Below are 12931 nucleotides of genomic sequence, written 5' to 3' on the forward strand. Positions count from 1 at the left end.
TTTGACACATTTTAATCGGGAATGGTCCTATCAAGGACGGCAGTAAAAATCCTGAATGTGTGACTTAGGCTTAAAATAGGTCAGAAAAAAATGTGACCTTATGGTTTCTACAACAATTCTAACCGGCCGATTTCTGGTTTTAAGCGGTCAAATAGGCCGGCGGCCGGTTCATTTTGAGAACCCTGTGTGACACTTCTTAACCAATTAGAATTGACATGACGCTAGACTACCCTCAAAGAAATATTCATAACTATTAAACGATATACTAGTCACAGGATAACCCTGGAAAACAAACACTTGTTGTAAGTCAATTTGGATTGAACATGCTCTTTTCTGAAACAAAGTAGGTTATTATTGAGGGAGTTTGTAATTTAATTAGGCATAATATGAATTTTGTTAACATGTAAGGTATGTACTATTACTTTATGTGTGGCAGTGAGTATGAAGCTGGGTGCCAATTGAGCACCATTTTGTGTTCCTGTTTACACTCCTAGTTCAAGCTGATTTATGCTTGTTTTGTGTAAAAAGTTTATATTTGAGTTATTGTTGTATTCACAGTTTAATGTTATGTTCGCAGGTATGGGGCACGATGTCTCCAGCTGTCAAAGATTGTATCGTCTATCTGCAAACTTCTAGAGGATCAGACTCCCCAGGTCTGTACCAAATACATGGTTTGCTTGAAACATTATTCATTCCTCTTCGTTATGAAACACCATAATTTGTACTGAACCAGTCTGACCAAAAACACACAATCCACTTCTTTTCATCATTTTGTGTGATTTTTATTTATAGATATTAAGACATATATTTATTACTCATAACTGGAGTGTTTTGCTCCCCTGACTTTTTTTGCAGATGAATATTTATGGACTTTCTAAGAGTTGTCGTTGACCTTCTTGTCAACCACTTTAAGTGGTACAAAAAAGCTTAAATGGATCAGTGATATGACATCTATGCAGTAAACCTCCCCTGATGAATACCAAATAGCACTGCTCTTCAAGGGAAGGAAGCGCTGTGTCCTATATGGCTTCATTTCTAAGTAAAATTTGATTGATATTAACATTGTGTCAGGTATGCAACAGGAGTGTAGATATGAATTAAATTTGTAGAGCATATCCCTTAAGTAGGCAGGCTGTCTTGGTGTCCTCCCCCTATTAGGGTCAAGGGGCAATAAGCCTGAAAATAAGCCTCTTTAAAACCTAAAAATCTTATCTCTTAGTTAATGTTTTCATGTTTATTTTCATTCAGAAACACAAATAATGTACTATATAGTAAGTAAGTTTGTGACAGTGAACCTAAACATAAATCTACTTAAAAATGATACTGAATCTGAGTATGACAGTGAGGGCTAACTAATCAACCTAATCATAGTCATGTTCAGATTCAATTTTTAGCTCGACTATTTGAAGAATAAGGTGGGCTATACTACTAGACCCAGCGTCGGGGTCTGGTTGAAGTTTTAGGGCAATTTGGGATTTTCACTTATAAGTCTAATACCCTTTATTCAATTGACTTAATACTTCACACAGTTGTTCAGGACCATCACATAATGAGGTTAGATAACTCCATATTATCCTTTATACAAATTATGGCCCCTGATTGACTATTGAACTTAGGTTAAAGTTTTAAGGCATGTTGGGATATTTATTGATAACTTCTATACCCTTCGTTCAATTGACTTAATACTTCACACAGTTGTTCAGGACCATCATACAATGAGGTTGAATAACTCCATATTATCTTTTATACAAGTGATGGCCCCTGATTGACTTAGGTTAAAGTTTAAGGGGGAAGGTTAAAGTTTAAGGGCAAGTTGGGATTTTCACTTATAAGTCCAATTCCCTTCATTCAATTGACTTAATACTTCACACAGTTGTTCAGGACCATCACATAATGAGGTTAGATAACTCCATATTATCCTTTATACAAATTATGGCCCCTGATTGACTATTGAAACTGTTGAAGTTTTAGGGCAGGTTGGGATATTTATTGATAACTTCTATACCCTTCATTCAATTGACTTAATACTTGTTCAGGACCAAGTACTATCCTTAATACAAGTTATGGCCCCTGATTTACTTAGGTTAAAGTTTTAGGGCAGGTTAAAGTTTTAGGGCAAGTTGGGATTTTAATAAAAAAACTTCTATACCCTTCATTCAATGCACTTAATACTACGCAGAATTATTGATGACCATCTTACAACAAGGAACATAACTCCATTTTAACCCTACATACAAATTATGGCCCTTGAATGATTTTTTTTTTTTCTTGTAATTTTTTTGAAAGGCACATTTTTATATTCTTAACCGCATTTTCATAAAGGGAAAATAAGTTATTTGAATGACTTGCGTCATTGTTTCGGGCGGGCTGGTGGGAGGGCAGCATCAAAGTCACCTTTGGTATCAAATAATTTTAGCTAGGTTTGACATAAAGAGACTAAACTTGGTATATACAAAGAGTTTATGGAGACCTTTTATTGGAATGCTTTTGAGACCCCTAGGATCAAGGTCAAGGTTACTATTAATAGAAAACGGGTTGGTATTGAATAACTTAAGTAAGGGTCTACATATTGTGACCAAACTTGGTATATAGAAAGAGTTTATAGAGACCTTTCCTGAGATTGTGTTTTGGGCCCCGAGAGTTATGGTCTAGGTCAAGGTCACTGTTGCTAAAAATAGAAATATGGTTAGTACTGAATAACTCAAGTAAGGGTTGACATAGTCTGACCAAGCTTGGTATATAGGACAAGTTTATGCAGAGCTTTAATTTTGGCCCCCTAGGGTCAAGGTCACTGTTTCTAAAAATAGATTACTGTTTCAGTTATGGTTGACATACTGTGACCAAACTTGATATGTAGGAAGAGTTTATGGAGGACTTCCATGGGATTGTGTTTGGGGCCCTTAGTATCAAGGTCACTGTTACAAAAAAATAGAAGAAAGCAGTTGAAACTGAATATCTTCTGCCAATCATCAAAAACCTGGTTTTGTCACATCGCGATTCTTGTTCACTTTTTAATTTGATTGTTTTATTGCTTTTGACAGGCACATATTACATCGTTATTGTATTCACTTCTAAGTCAAAGCGGCATAGTCGAGCGCGCTATCTTACGACAGCTCTTGTTATTGTACAGACCACATGCCTTGCAATTTTCTAGCAATTCTCTCCTAATAATATCTGTAATTTCTTCTCTACCAATGATACTTTCAGCCATTGGGTCAGTCTGAACCCCTGCCTCTGAAAAAGAAAGTGAAAAGAAATATCTGGACACTGTACAGAATTTCACCCAACATACCCGTAAAATTTGTCAAAATGATGGATTATTTTTAGCACTGACACCACTGAAATCATGTATCATTTTTGTGTACAGACAGTAAACATGCCTGTCACCTTGCGACAAACCAGGACATCATTTGACAATGTTGCATAAATGTTTATAGAATTTAACAAAGGGCCAGCCACATCCATGTTGCATATTAACTGCGTTTTTGCGGCTGGAAAAAAACTAACAACTTTTTTTCTGTTTCTTTCCTCCATTGCATTGCCAAGAATGGACTTCAATACATCCTTAGAGGGGGATGTGACTAATGACGTCACATATCGAGCTTATGCCATAATGTATTCGGAAATCTTGGAAACCAAAATCTAGTTCAACAAAAACAACATTCAGGTTTTCAAAGGATGTAAACATAATAACATGACAAAATTTAACACTTTTTTTTTCGTAGCTGTGGGGAAATTAGCCAGTTAAAGATTATAAGTTACCAGAGATTTTACTGGCTCCTCATCCATTTCTACACCCCTATTGCAATATGGTGAAAATGAAGGACATTTGGACTAAGAAGCATACATTTTCAGGGCTGTCTTTCTTGTGATTTTCATGCTGAAATTCATAACCTTGAAAAGTAAATGATTATCCAAATTGTCGGGTCAAATAAAGCATTTTTCTGCTGAAACTAGAATCCATTTAAATACATGTATGAATGTGATCCTCTATATAAATATGACTCAACAATACTTGTTTATGTGATATTAGTTAGATAAAGTATTATTGTTTTTGACCCAAATTCTCTTGTGCCTTCAAAATGCCTCTTATAGATAGCTCTGGCCCCATTCCCCTTGACCGAGGAGACAGACCTGATTTCAATATGCAAAGGTTTAAAATTCATTGCATTTTCAATGCATTTTACCACACTTACACACCTTATCAGAAGCACTGACTCCATAAGTCATCTTTGAGTTATAAATGATATTATAAATGAATAATAAGACCAACCAAAAACAATTCCTTTGTACAGAAATAATCAGTTTTAAAATAATGTTATTTTCATGCAGGTTCGAGAAGCAGCTATAAACACATTGGCCGAGATTTATCGACATGTTGGTGAAAAAGTGCGAGCAGACCTTGCAAAGAAAGGAATTGCACCTCAGAGGTATTGATAGCAACATTTGTATACTCTTCTCATGGTTTTAGATTAGTATTCTTAGAAGAAAAATAGTTTAGGTAGTGTCATAGACTTTGTATCAACTTTGTTACATTGAAGCCAAACTTTAAACCACATGTGCAAGTTACACAAGAACTTGGTGCCCAATCGTTCAATTTGATTAATGCCATATAGGATAGGCTGGACTACGTCAACACAATTTGCTTAATGCCATTTAGGATAACCTGGACTACGTCAATACAATTTGCTTAATGCCATTTAAGATATCCTGGACTACGTCAATACAATTTGCTTAATGCCATTTAGGATAGGCTGGACTACGTCAATACAATTTGCTTAATGCTGTTAAGGATCACCTGGACTACGTCAATTCAATTTGCTTTATATTGCCATTTAGGATAGACTGGACTACATGAATGTTGTTATGTTGGGATGGTCAGTTAATGGGATAGAATAGTAATTATCTTTGTTGACAATTAGTTCTGGTTATCACTTAGAAATGTGAGAACGGTTCTTTATTCTGTGTACATATGAGATTTAGAAAACCCTCTGTACATGAAATATGATCTTACCTGTTCCATTAATTTATCCATCCTATTACTGTATAATAAGTATCATCCTTATAAATAAAGGTTGCTAATGGTGGTTGCCTTGAAGCTGATTAGTGATGTACAGCTATTTGTTCTCCAGTCTAATTCAAAAAAGGATCCATTTCATCATTGATACTAGGAATGACCTCATACTTAATAAAGATGTTCAAGATGACTCCTAGATATGAAATGGCTCCTAGGATTCGAGATTGAACGTCCCCTAGGTCTTCTGTTGTTGTCATGACTTTTTGGTCTTTTGCTTAAACATCATAGGACAAAAACTTGAACTTTGGCCATAACTATAAGACCGTTTGAGATACTTACATTTAACTTTGTACACATGTAACTATATGCAATTTTCTAAAGTTTGTAGAGTTATGTCCCTTTTTTGCCTTGTAAAATCAGACAAGCATTGGCATCACTATGAAGCACTCTTGTTATGTATATACATAGGAGTTAAGTATTGCACTACCTATTGTCAAAATTTAATGAAAAGTTAGTATAAATATTTGTCTCTTTACTCAAACTTAAGTTGTTTTGAAGTATTGTTTAACAGGGAAAGTGACACTGAGATTGGAGATTGACATGGGTGGGACTGTTTTGTTACAGGTTACAGCAGGTCTTTGCCAAGTTTGATGATGTGAAGCTATCTGGAAATATGCTGGCTACCGCTGACCTCGGTAAGACATTGTGTCATACAATTTCACTATTAGGTGGGGTAGGAATACATGTATCTGTTTATCCCTTTATCTTGCCATTAATTAGAGATACTTTCATGCTTGGTGACCGAATTGCTATTGGTATTACATGAATGAACACAGTTTATAAGTAGAGTAAGAATATGTGAAAGAATCACAAATATCAGTAGTTTGGTTTTGAAACATTGTTTGGGATCCAAAAAAGATGTGCCAACTGTATGATTTCACAGTACACAAAACTGAAACTACAGACCGTTTCTATTCAAGGGACATCATCCTGTGTTACATAGTTACTGCATTGGTATGAAGGAGTTATATGCTACATACAGTGATAACAGAATAACTCATTGAAGTTCAAATAGATTTGAAGTATGTGATTAATGGAGAAAATGAGGTACCTACTTTCCACCATCATACCCCTTCCCCAACCCTGTGTCCCCAATTGTATACTTTTAACTAGAAATGAAGTTTACTTGTTTCAGCCATTTATCACCATTCTTACTGAAATTACGAATGTGCCATTCTAGCAGGCTTTAAGCTGTTCATCACCATTCTTACTGAAATTACGAATGTGCCCTCTAGCAGGCTTTAAGCTGTTCATCACCATTCTTACTGAAATTACGAATGTGCCCTCTAGCAGGCTTTAAGCTGTTCAACACCTTTCTTACTGAATTTACGAATGTGCCCTCTAGCAGGCTTTAAGCTGTTCATCACCATTCTTACTCAATCTATGAATGTGCCATTCTAGCAGGCTTTAAGCTGTTCATCACCATTCTTACTCAATCTATGAATGTGCCATTCTAGCAGGCTTTAAACCGTTCATCACCATTCTTACTCAATCTATGAATGTGCCATTCTAGCAGGCTGTAAGCCGTTCATCACCATTCTTACTCAATCTATGAATGTGCCATTCTAGCAGGCTTTAAGCCCTTCATCACCATTCTTACTGAATCTACAAATGTGCCATTCTAGCAGGCTTTAAGCTGTTCATCACCATTCTTACTCAATATATGAATGTGCCCTCTAGCAGGCTTTAAGCTGTTCATCACCATTCTTACTCAATCTATGAATGTGCCACTCTAGCAGGTTTTAAGCCGTTCATCACCATTCTTACTGAAATTACAAATGTGCCATTCTAGCAGGCTTTAAGCCGTTCATCACCATTCTTACTGAATCTACGAATGTGCCATTCTAGCAGGCTTTAAGCCGTTCATCACCATTCTTACTCAATCTATGAATGTGCCATTCTAGCAGGCTTTAAGCCGTTCATCACCATTCTTACTCAATCTACGAATGTGCCATTCTAGCAGGCTTTAAGCTGTTCATCACCATTCTTACTCAATCTATGAATGTGCCATTCTAGCAGGCTTTAAGCTGTTCATCACCATTCTTACTCAATCTATGAATGTGCCACTCTAGCAGGCTTTAAGCCGTTCATCACCATTCTTACTGAAATTACAAATGTGCCATTCTAGCAGGCTTTAAGCCGTTCATCACCATTCTTACTGAATCTACGAATGTGCCATTCTAGCAGGCTTTAAGCCGTTCATCACCATTCTTACTCAATCTATGAATGTGCCATTCTAGCAGGCTTTAAGCCGTTCATCACCATTCTTACTGAATCTACGAATGTGCCATTCTAGCAGGCTTTAAGCTGTTCATCACCATTCTTACTCAATCTATGAATGTGCCATTCTAGCAGGCTTTAAGCTGTTCATCACCATTCTTACTCAATCTATGAATGTGCCATTCTAGCAGGCTTTAAGCTGTTCATCACCATTCTTACTCAATCTATGAATGTGCCCTCTAGCAGGCTTAAAGCTGTTCATCACCATTCTTACTCAATCTACGAATGTGCCCTCTAGCAGGCTTTAAGCTGTTCATCACCATTCTTACTCAATCTATGAATGTGCCATTACAGCAGGCTTTAAGCCGTTCATCACCATTCTTACTCAATCTACGAATGTGCCCTCTAGCAGGCTTTAAGCCGTTCATCACCATTCTTACTCAATCTATGAATGTGCCCTCTAGCAGGCTTTAAGCTGTTCATCACCATCTTACTGAATCTACGAATGTGCCCTCTAGCAGGCTTTAAGCCGTTCATCACCATTCTTACTGAATCTACGAATGTGCCCTCTAGCAGGCTTTAAGCCGTTCATCACCATTCTTACTCAATCTATGATTGTGCCATTACAGCAGGCTTTAAGCTGTTCATCACCGTTCTTACTGAATCTACGAATGTGCCATTCTAGCAGGCTTTAAGCTGTTCATCACCATTCTTACTGAATCTACGAATGCGCCATTCTAGCAGGCTTTAAGCCGTTCATCACCATTCTTACTGAATCCACGAATGTGCCATCTAGCAGGCTTTAAGCCGTTCATCACCATTCTTACTCAATCTATGAATGTGCCATTCTAGCAGGCTTTAAGCTGTTCATCACCATTCTTACTGAATCTACGAATGTGCCATTCTAGCAGGCTTTAAGCTGTTCATCACCATTCCTACTCAATCTATGAATGTGCCATTCTAGCAGGCTTTAAGCTGTTCATCACCATTCTTACTAAATCTATGAATGTGCCATTCTAGCAGGCTTTAAGCTGTTCATCACCATTCTTACTGAATCTACGAATGTGCCATTCTAGCAGGCTTTAAGCTGTTCATCACCATTCTTACTCAATCTACGCATGTGCCATTCTAGCAGGCTTTAAGCCGTTCATCACCATCTTACTGAATCTACGAATGTGCCCTCTAGCAGACTTTAAGCCGTTTATCACCATTCTTACTGAAATTACGAATGTGCCATTCTAGCACGCTTTAAGCTGTTCATCACCATTCTTACTGAAATTACAAATGTGCCATTCTAGCAGGCTTTAAGCTGTTCATCACCATTCTTACTGAAATTACAAATGTGCCATTCTAGCAGGCTTTAAGCCGTTCATCACCATTCTTACTGAAATTACGAATGTGCCATTCTAGCAGGCTTTAAGCCGTTCATCACCATTCTTACTGACGTTATATATTTGAGGATTTACGCATCAATGAATTTGGGGGATTTTCCATTATTGGTCTTGTGCTCTTACATCATAATGGAATATCACTGTGATTGGCAGTTTGAATAATTACCTTCTTATTTTATGAGACGATATTTCCAAGGGAAATTCAATACCCGTAATACTTTACTTTTTTAAATATTCAGGATATTGTTTACAAAAAGAAAGATGCAAAATTGAAATATTAAGATAACCCTTCTGAAATGCAGGTTATGCGTTTTCATCAATAGAGGCAGCCAAATGCACACATGCGCTGATGGGCTATGTCGGCCAAACTCGTATACATGCGGGTTAAGCAGTTCATCAACATTTTTACTCAATCTACAATGTGCCATTGTAGCAGTCTAATATTAACTTTCAATCTACTATTATTTTCTTTTAAAATAAGCTTTATAGTAAGATTGATAAACATTAATAGGATACCATTTAAGTCAAGTGTCATTCACCGATTGAATGGTTCATGTCAATTGAATTGTGAAGATTGTATATACATGTCTTAGTATAGCAGCAGTTATGTTGTACATTTTTATTGTTCTTCAGTATTTATTGGACACATCAGAATTATTTGTATTAATTTAGAAGCTGAAGAACATAAATATTGGTTAAAATCTTTTTTGAACCAATGGGATGGCAGTATTTTCAAATATTTGACCCTTTAATTCCATGTATTTACCACTAGCAGATCCAGGAGTTTTTTTTTACTTTTTTATGTAAATATTGGAGAAAAAAAGAAGTAAAATACGCTCAAAATGCACCATTTCGGACTTGAAATTGTTAAATTTTCTTGGGGGAGAACCCCCCTAACCACCATGTCACCATTTTAAATTATATATTCTGGTTCTGAGGGAGGGGCAAAAGTCAAAAGGTTACTCCAACATCAAATCCTGGATCCGTACCTGTTAAGAAAAAGAGTTTTTCATGAAATTGAGGTATGTTCTATCCCTAGTAATCTTGTATGAATTAATTGAAGGCATTGCTGCTAAAGTCAGCTGAATTTGAAACAAAACTAAAAGAAAAGTCAAAAATGCCAATCTGTGAGAGTGCAGCTTTAAATGTATTGTTGTCATAAGTGTTTAAACTTTACGTCAAAAAGTGATTTAGATATATGTTAAACTCACAAAATCTTGAATAGGAAACCCCACCTGCGATCTTCTAGCTTCAATTTAAGAAGTGTACACTTTTGAAGGGTAGAGGTACACAATAAAACAACATTCTTTGTTAGTTATCAAAAATTATTTCAATCGTTATAAATGTTAATATTTATTATATGGTCTTAATGGAAATTAAACGTTTACCTAGATGCATTGAGATTGAATTTTTAATTTCGATTAATACCTCCAAATAAACAATAACCTTTTGTTTCAATCTGCTCCCTTCTTCTCAAACAATTATCCTCTCTATTGTTTTTTCAAATTAAGATGTATTTGTTTTTTAAGTGCTTGGTACGCTTGTTGAATAAGAAATATGATTCTAGAAAATCCTTTATTTGGGTTAAAATTGTCAAAGTTTTTTTTTTATATAATCAAACTCATCAATAACTGAACCTTTTGATGGTTAATTGATATCATATTAAGCAACTTAATAGTTCAAGGGTAAAATGATCGTAAAAAGTCTTATTTTATGAATGAATAAATAGAAAGGAGCAAGTGTATTAAGCTTGGTAAAGTGATATTACCAGTCATATTGTTCAGTTGTTGTATATGGTTTCAAAAAAAGTGCTGTTTTAATAACCATTTAGGGGGAAATGCTTTGGAGGTTTGATTTAATGAGTTATTGATAGATAAACAGAGTTTAGCCAAACTTTAGGAAAATGAAAACTTAACAGAAGTGATCTACATTCTTCTTAAAATTTTAATGAAAAAAAGACACTGTTTTACTTAAAACTATCCAACCCAAGGCTCTCAACTTTTTACAAAAATAAGAAGAAACAACTTGAACAGCATATATGACTATATGTTCATAAACATGACTGCTTTCAGTAAAATCACATCATTTGTTAATTATACCCCCCAAAACAAAGTTTGGGGGGGGGTATACTGGAATCGGGTTGTCCGTCTGTCCGTCTGTCTGTCTGTCCGTCTGTCCGTCCGTTTTTTTTTTGTCCGGGATTCATCTTTGTCGTTATTGAACAAATCTTTTTCAAACTTTCAAATATTAATGACCATGATGTAAACCTGTGCCTCCGTGGATTTGGTCAGAGTCGCATGATCCTGAGTGGAGTTGTGGCCCCTTAATGAGTTAAATTGGGCAAAATTAGCTTTGTCCAGGATTCTTCTTTGAAGCTATTGAGCAAATCTTTTTCAAACTTTCAAATATTAATGGCCATGATGTAAACCTTTGCCTCCATGAATTTGGTGGGAGTCACATGATCCTGAGTGGAGTTGTGGCCCCTTAATGAGTTAAATTGGGTAAAATTAGTTTTGTTCGTCCTACTCCTTCGTCATTTTTGAATGAATCTTTTTCAAACTTTTAGCCATGGTGAGAACATTTGCCCCTGTGATTGTGGTTGGAATCACATGATCATGTCTCCAATTATGGCCCCTGAATAAGTTAAAATAGGCAAAAATTATACAGCTTTGTCTAGCCTAATCCTTGGTCATTTTTTCTCATTTTTTCTATAAATCTTTTTCAAACTTTCAGATGTCAATGACCATGATATGAACTGTTGAATATGTGATTTGGTGCACCTGTATTAATCAGAATGTTTGCATGGCCTTAAAAAGACCTTTAATTGATTTTGTCCTTAAAAAGACCATCAAAAGTCCTGAAGTTAGGTGCATACAGGCCTTAAATTTGTTACAATATTCGCTTTGGTGGCCTACTCCTTTGTCATTTTTCAATATATTTTTCTCAAACTTTCAGCTATCCATGACCATGATGTGAACCTTTGTATATGTGATTTTGTGCACCTGTATTATTTCCTTGGTACTCATGTGTGGGGGGGATGTGGTGGGGGTGGGTAAACAGAAATTGGGTTGGCAGACTGTCAAATTCACCCTCATCTCTGCTGCAGTGCCATGGCAGTCCCTGATTCAGTAATAGGTATTCTAAATAAACTAAATAAATGTATTGCCTTGTGCTTTCTAATGATACCATAACTAAGGCCAGGGCAAACAACCTAGACAGGGAAGGGTTGGGGGGTATTCGTTAGCCTTTGGCTTACAGTTCTAGTTTTTTTTTATGCATTTCTTAATTAAAGAAATAATCAAAAGGTCTAAAAATTGTGTGTTGTTGGAATGGATCTATCAAAATGACATTTGATCTCTGCCTCGATATTCCTGTAAGTGTCACCTGTTTCATGAGGTGACCATGTGTTATATGGTGTGATCTTTCTGATGGTGTCTCCTCTATTTCATGAGGTGATCATGTGTTATATGGTGTGATGTTTCTGATGGTGTCTCCTCTATTTCATGAGGTGACCATGTGTTATATGGTGTGACGTTTCTGATGGTGTCTCCTCTATTTCATGAGGTGACCATGTGTTATATGGTGTGACCTTTCTGATGGTGTCTCCTCTATTTCATGAGGTGACCATGTGTTATATGGTGTGACGTTTCTGATGGTGTCTCCTCTATTTCATGAGGTGATCATGAGTTATATGGTGTGACCTTTCTGATGGTATCTCCTCTATTTCATGAGGTGATCATGTGTTATATGGTGTGACCTTTCTGATGGTGTCTCCTCTATTTCATGAGGTTATCATGTGTTATATGGTGGGATGTTTCTGATGGTGTCTCCTCTATTTCATGAGGTGATCATGTGTTATATGGTGTGACGTTTCTGATGGTGTCTCCTCTGTTTCATGAGGTGACCATGTGTTATATGGTCTGTCTTTCTAATGGTGTCTGTGTTATATGGTGTGACGTTTCTGATGGTGTAAACATCTGTTAAGTGAGGTGACCATGTCGAGGGGTGAAAGCGAAAAGGTTCTATCTGCTTCTTTATTTAATGTCACTTAGAACCTTTTCGCATTCACCCCTCGATGTGTTATATGGTGTGACATTTCTGATGGTGTAAACATCTGTTTAGTGAGGTGACCATGTGTTATATGGTGTGATGTTTCTGATGGTGTAAACATCTGTTTAGTGAGGTGACCATGTGTTATATGGTGTGACGTTTCTGTTGGTGTAAACATTTGTTAAGTGAGGTG

At 36.3% G+C, this 12931-nt stretch overlaps 1 protein-coding gene across 10 annotated transcripts in view; it reads left to right on the forward strand.

The window, feature by feature from the left end:
- Window positions 1–12931, forward strand: part of LOC128234750 (CLIP-associating protein 1-like) — a 126087-nt gene that overhangs the window by 23708 nt on the left and 89448 nt on the right. For all 10 annotated transcript variants that reach the window (XM_052949219.1, XM_052949223.1, XM_052949220.1 and 7 more), the window contains exons 7-9: window positions 578–653; window positions 4333–4430; window positions 5642–5712. In XM_052949219.1, the coding sequence (XP_052805179.1) occupies window positions 578–653; window positions 4333–4430; window positions 5642–5712 (245 nt within the window). The remainder of the gene's footprint in view (window positions 1–577; window positions 654–4332; window positions 4431–5641; window positions 5713–12931) is intronic.

This window comes from Mya arenaria, chromosome 5, assembly GCF_026914265.1.
Source record: "Mya arenaria isolate MELC-2E11 chromosome 5, ASM2691426v1".
NCBI classification, from domain to species: Eukaryota; Metazoa; Mollusca; class Bivalvia; order Myida; family Myidae; genus Mya; species Mya arenaria.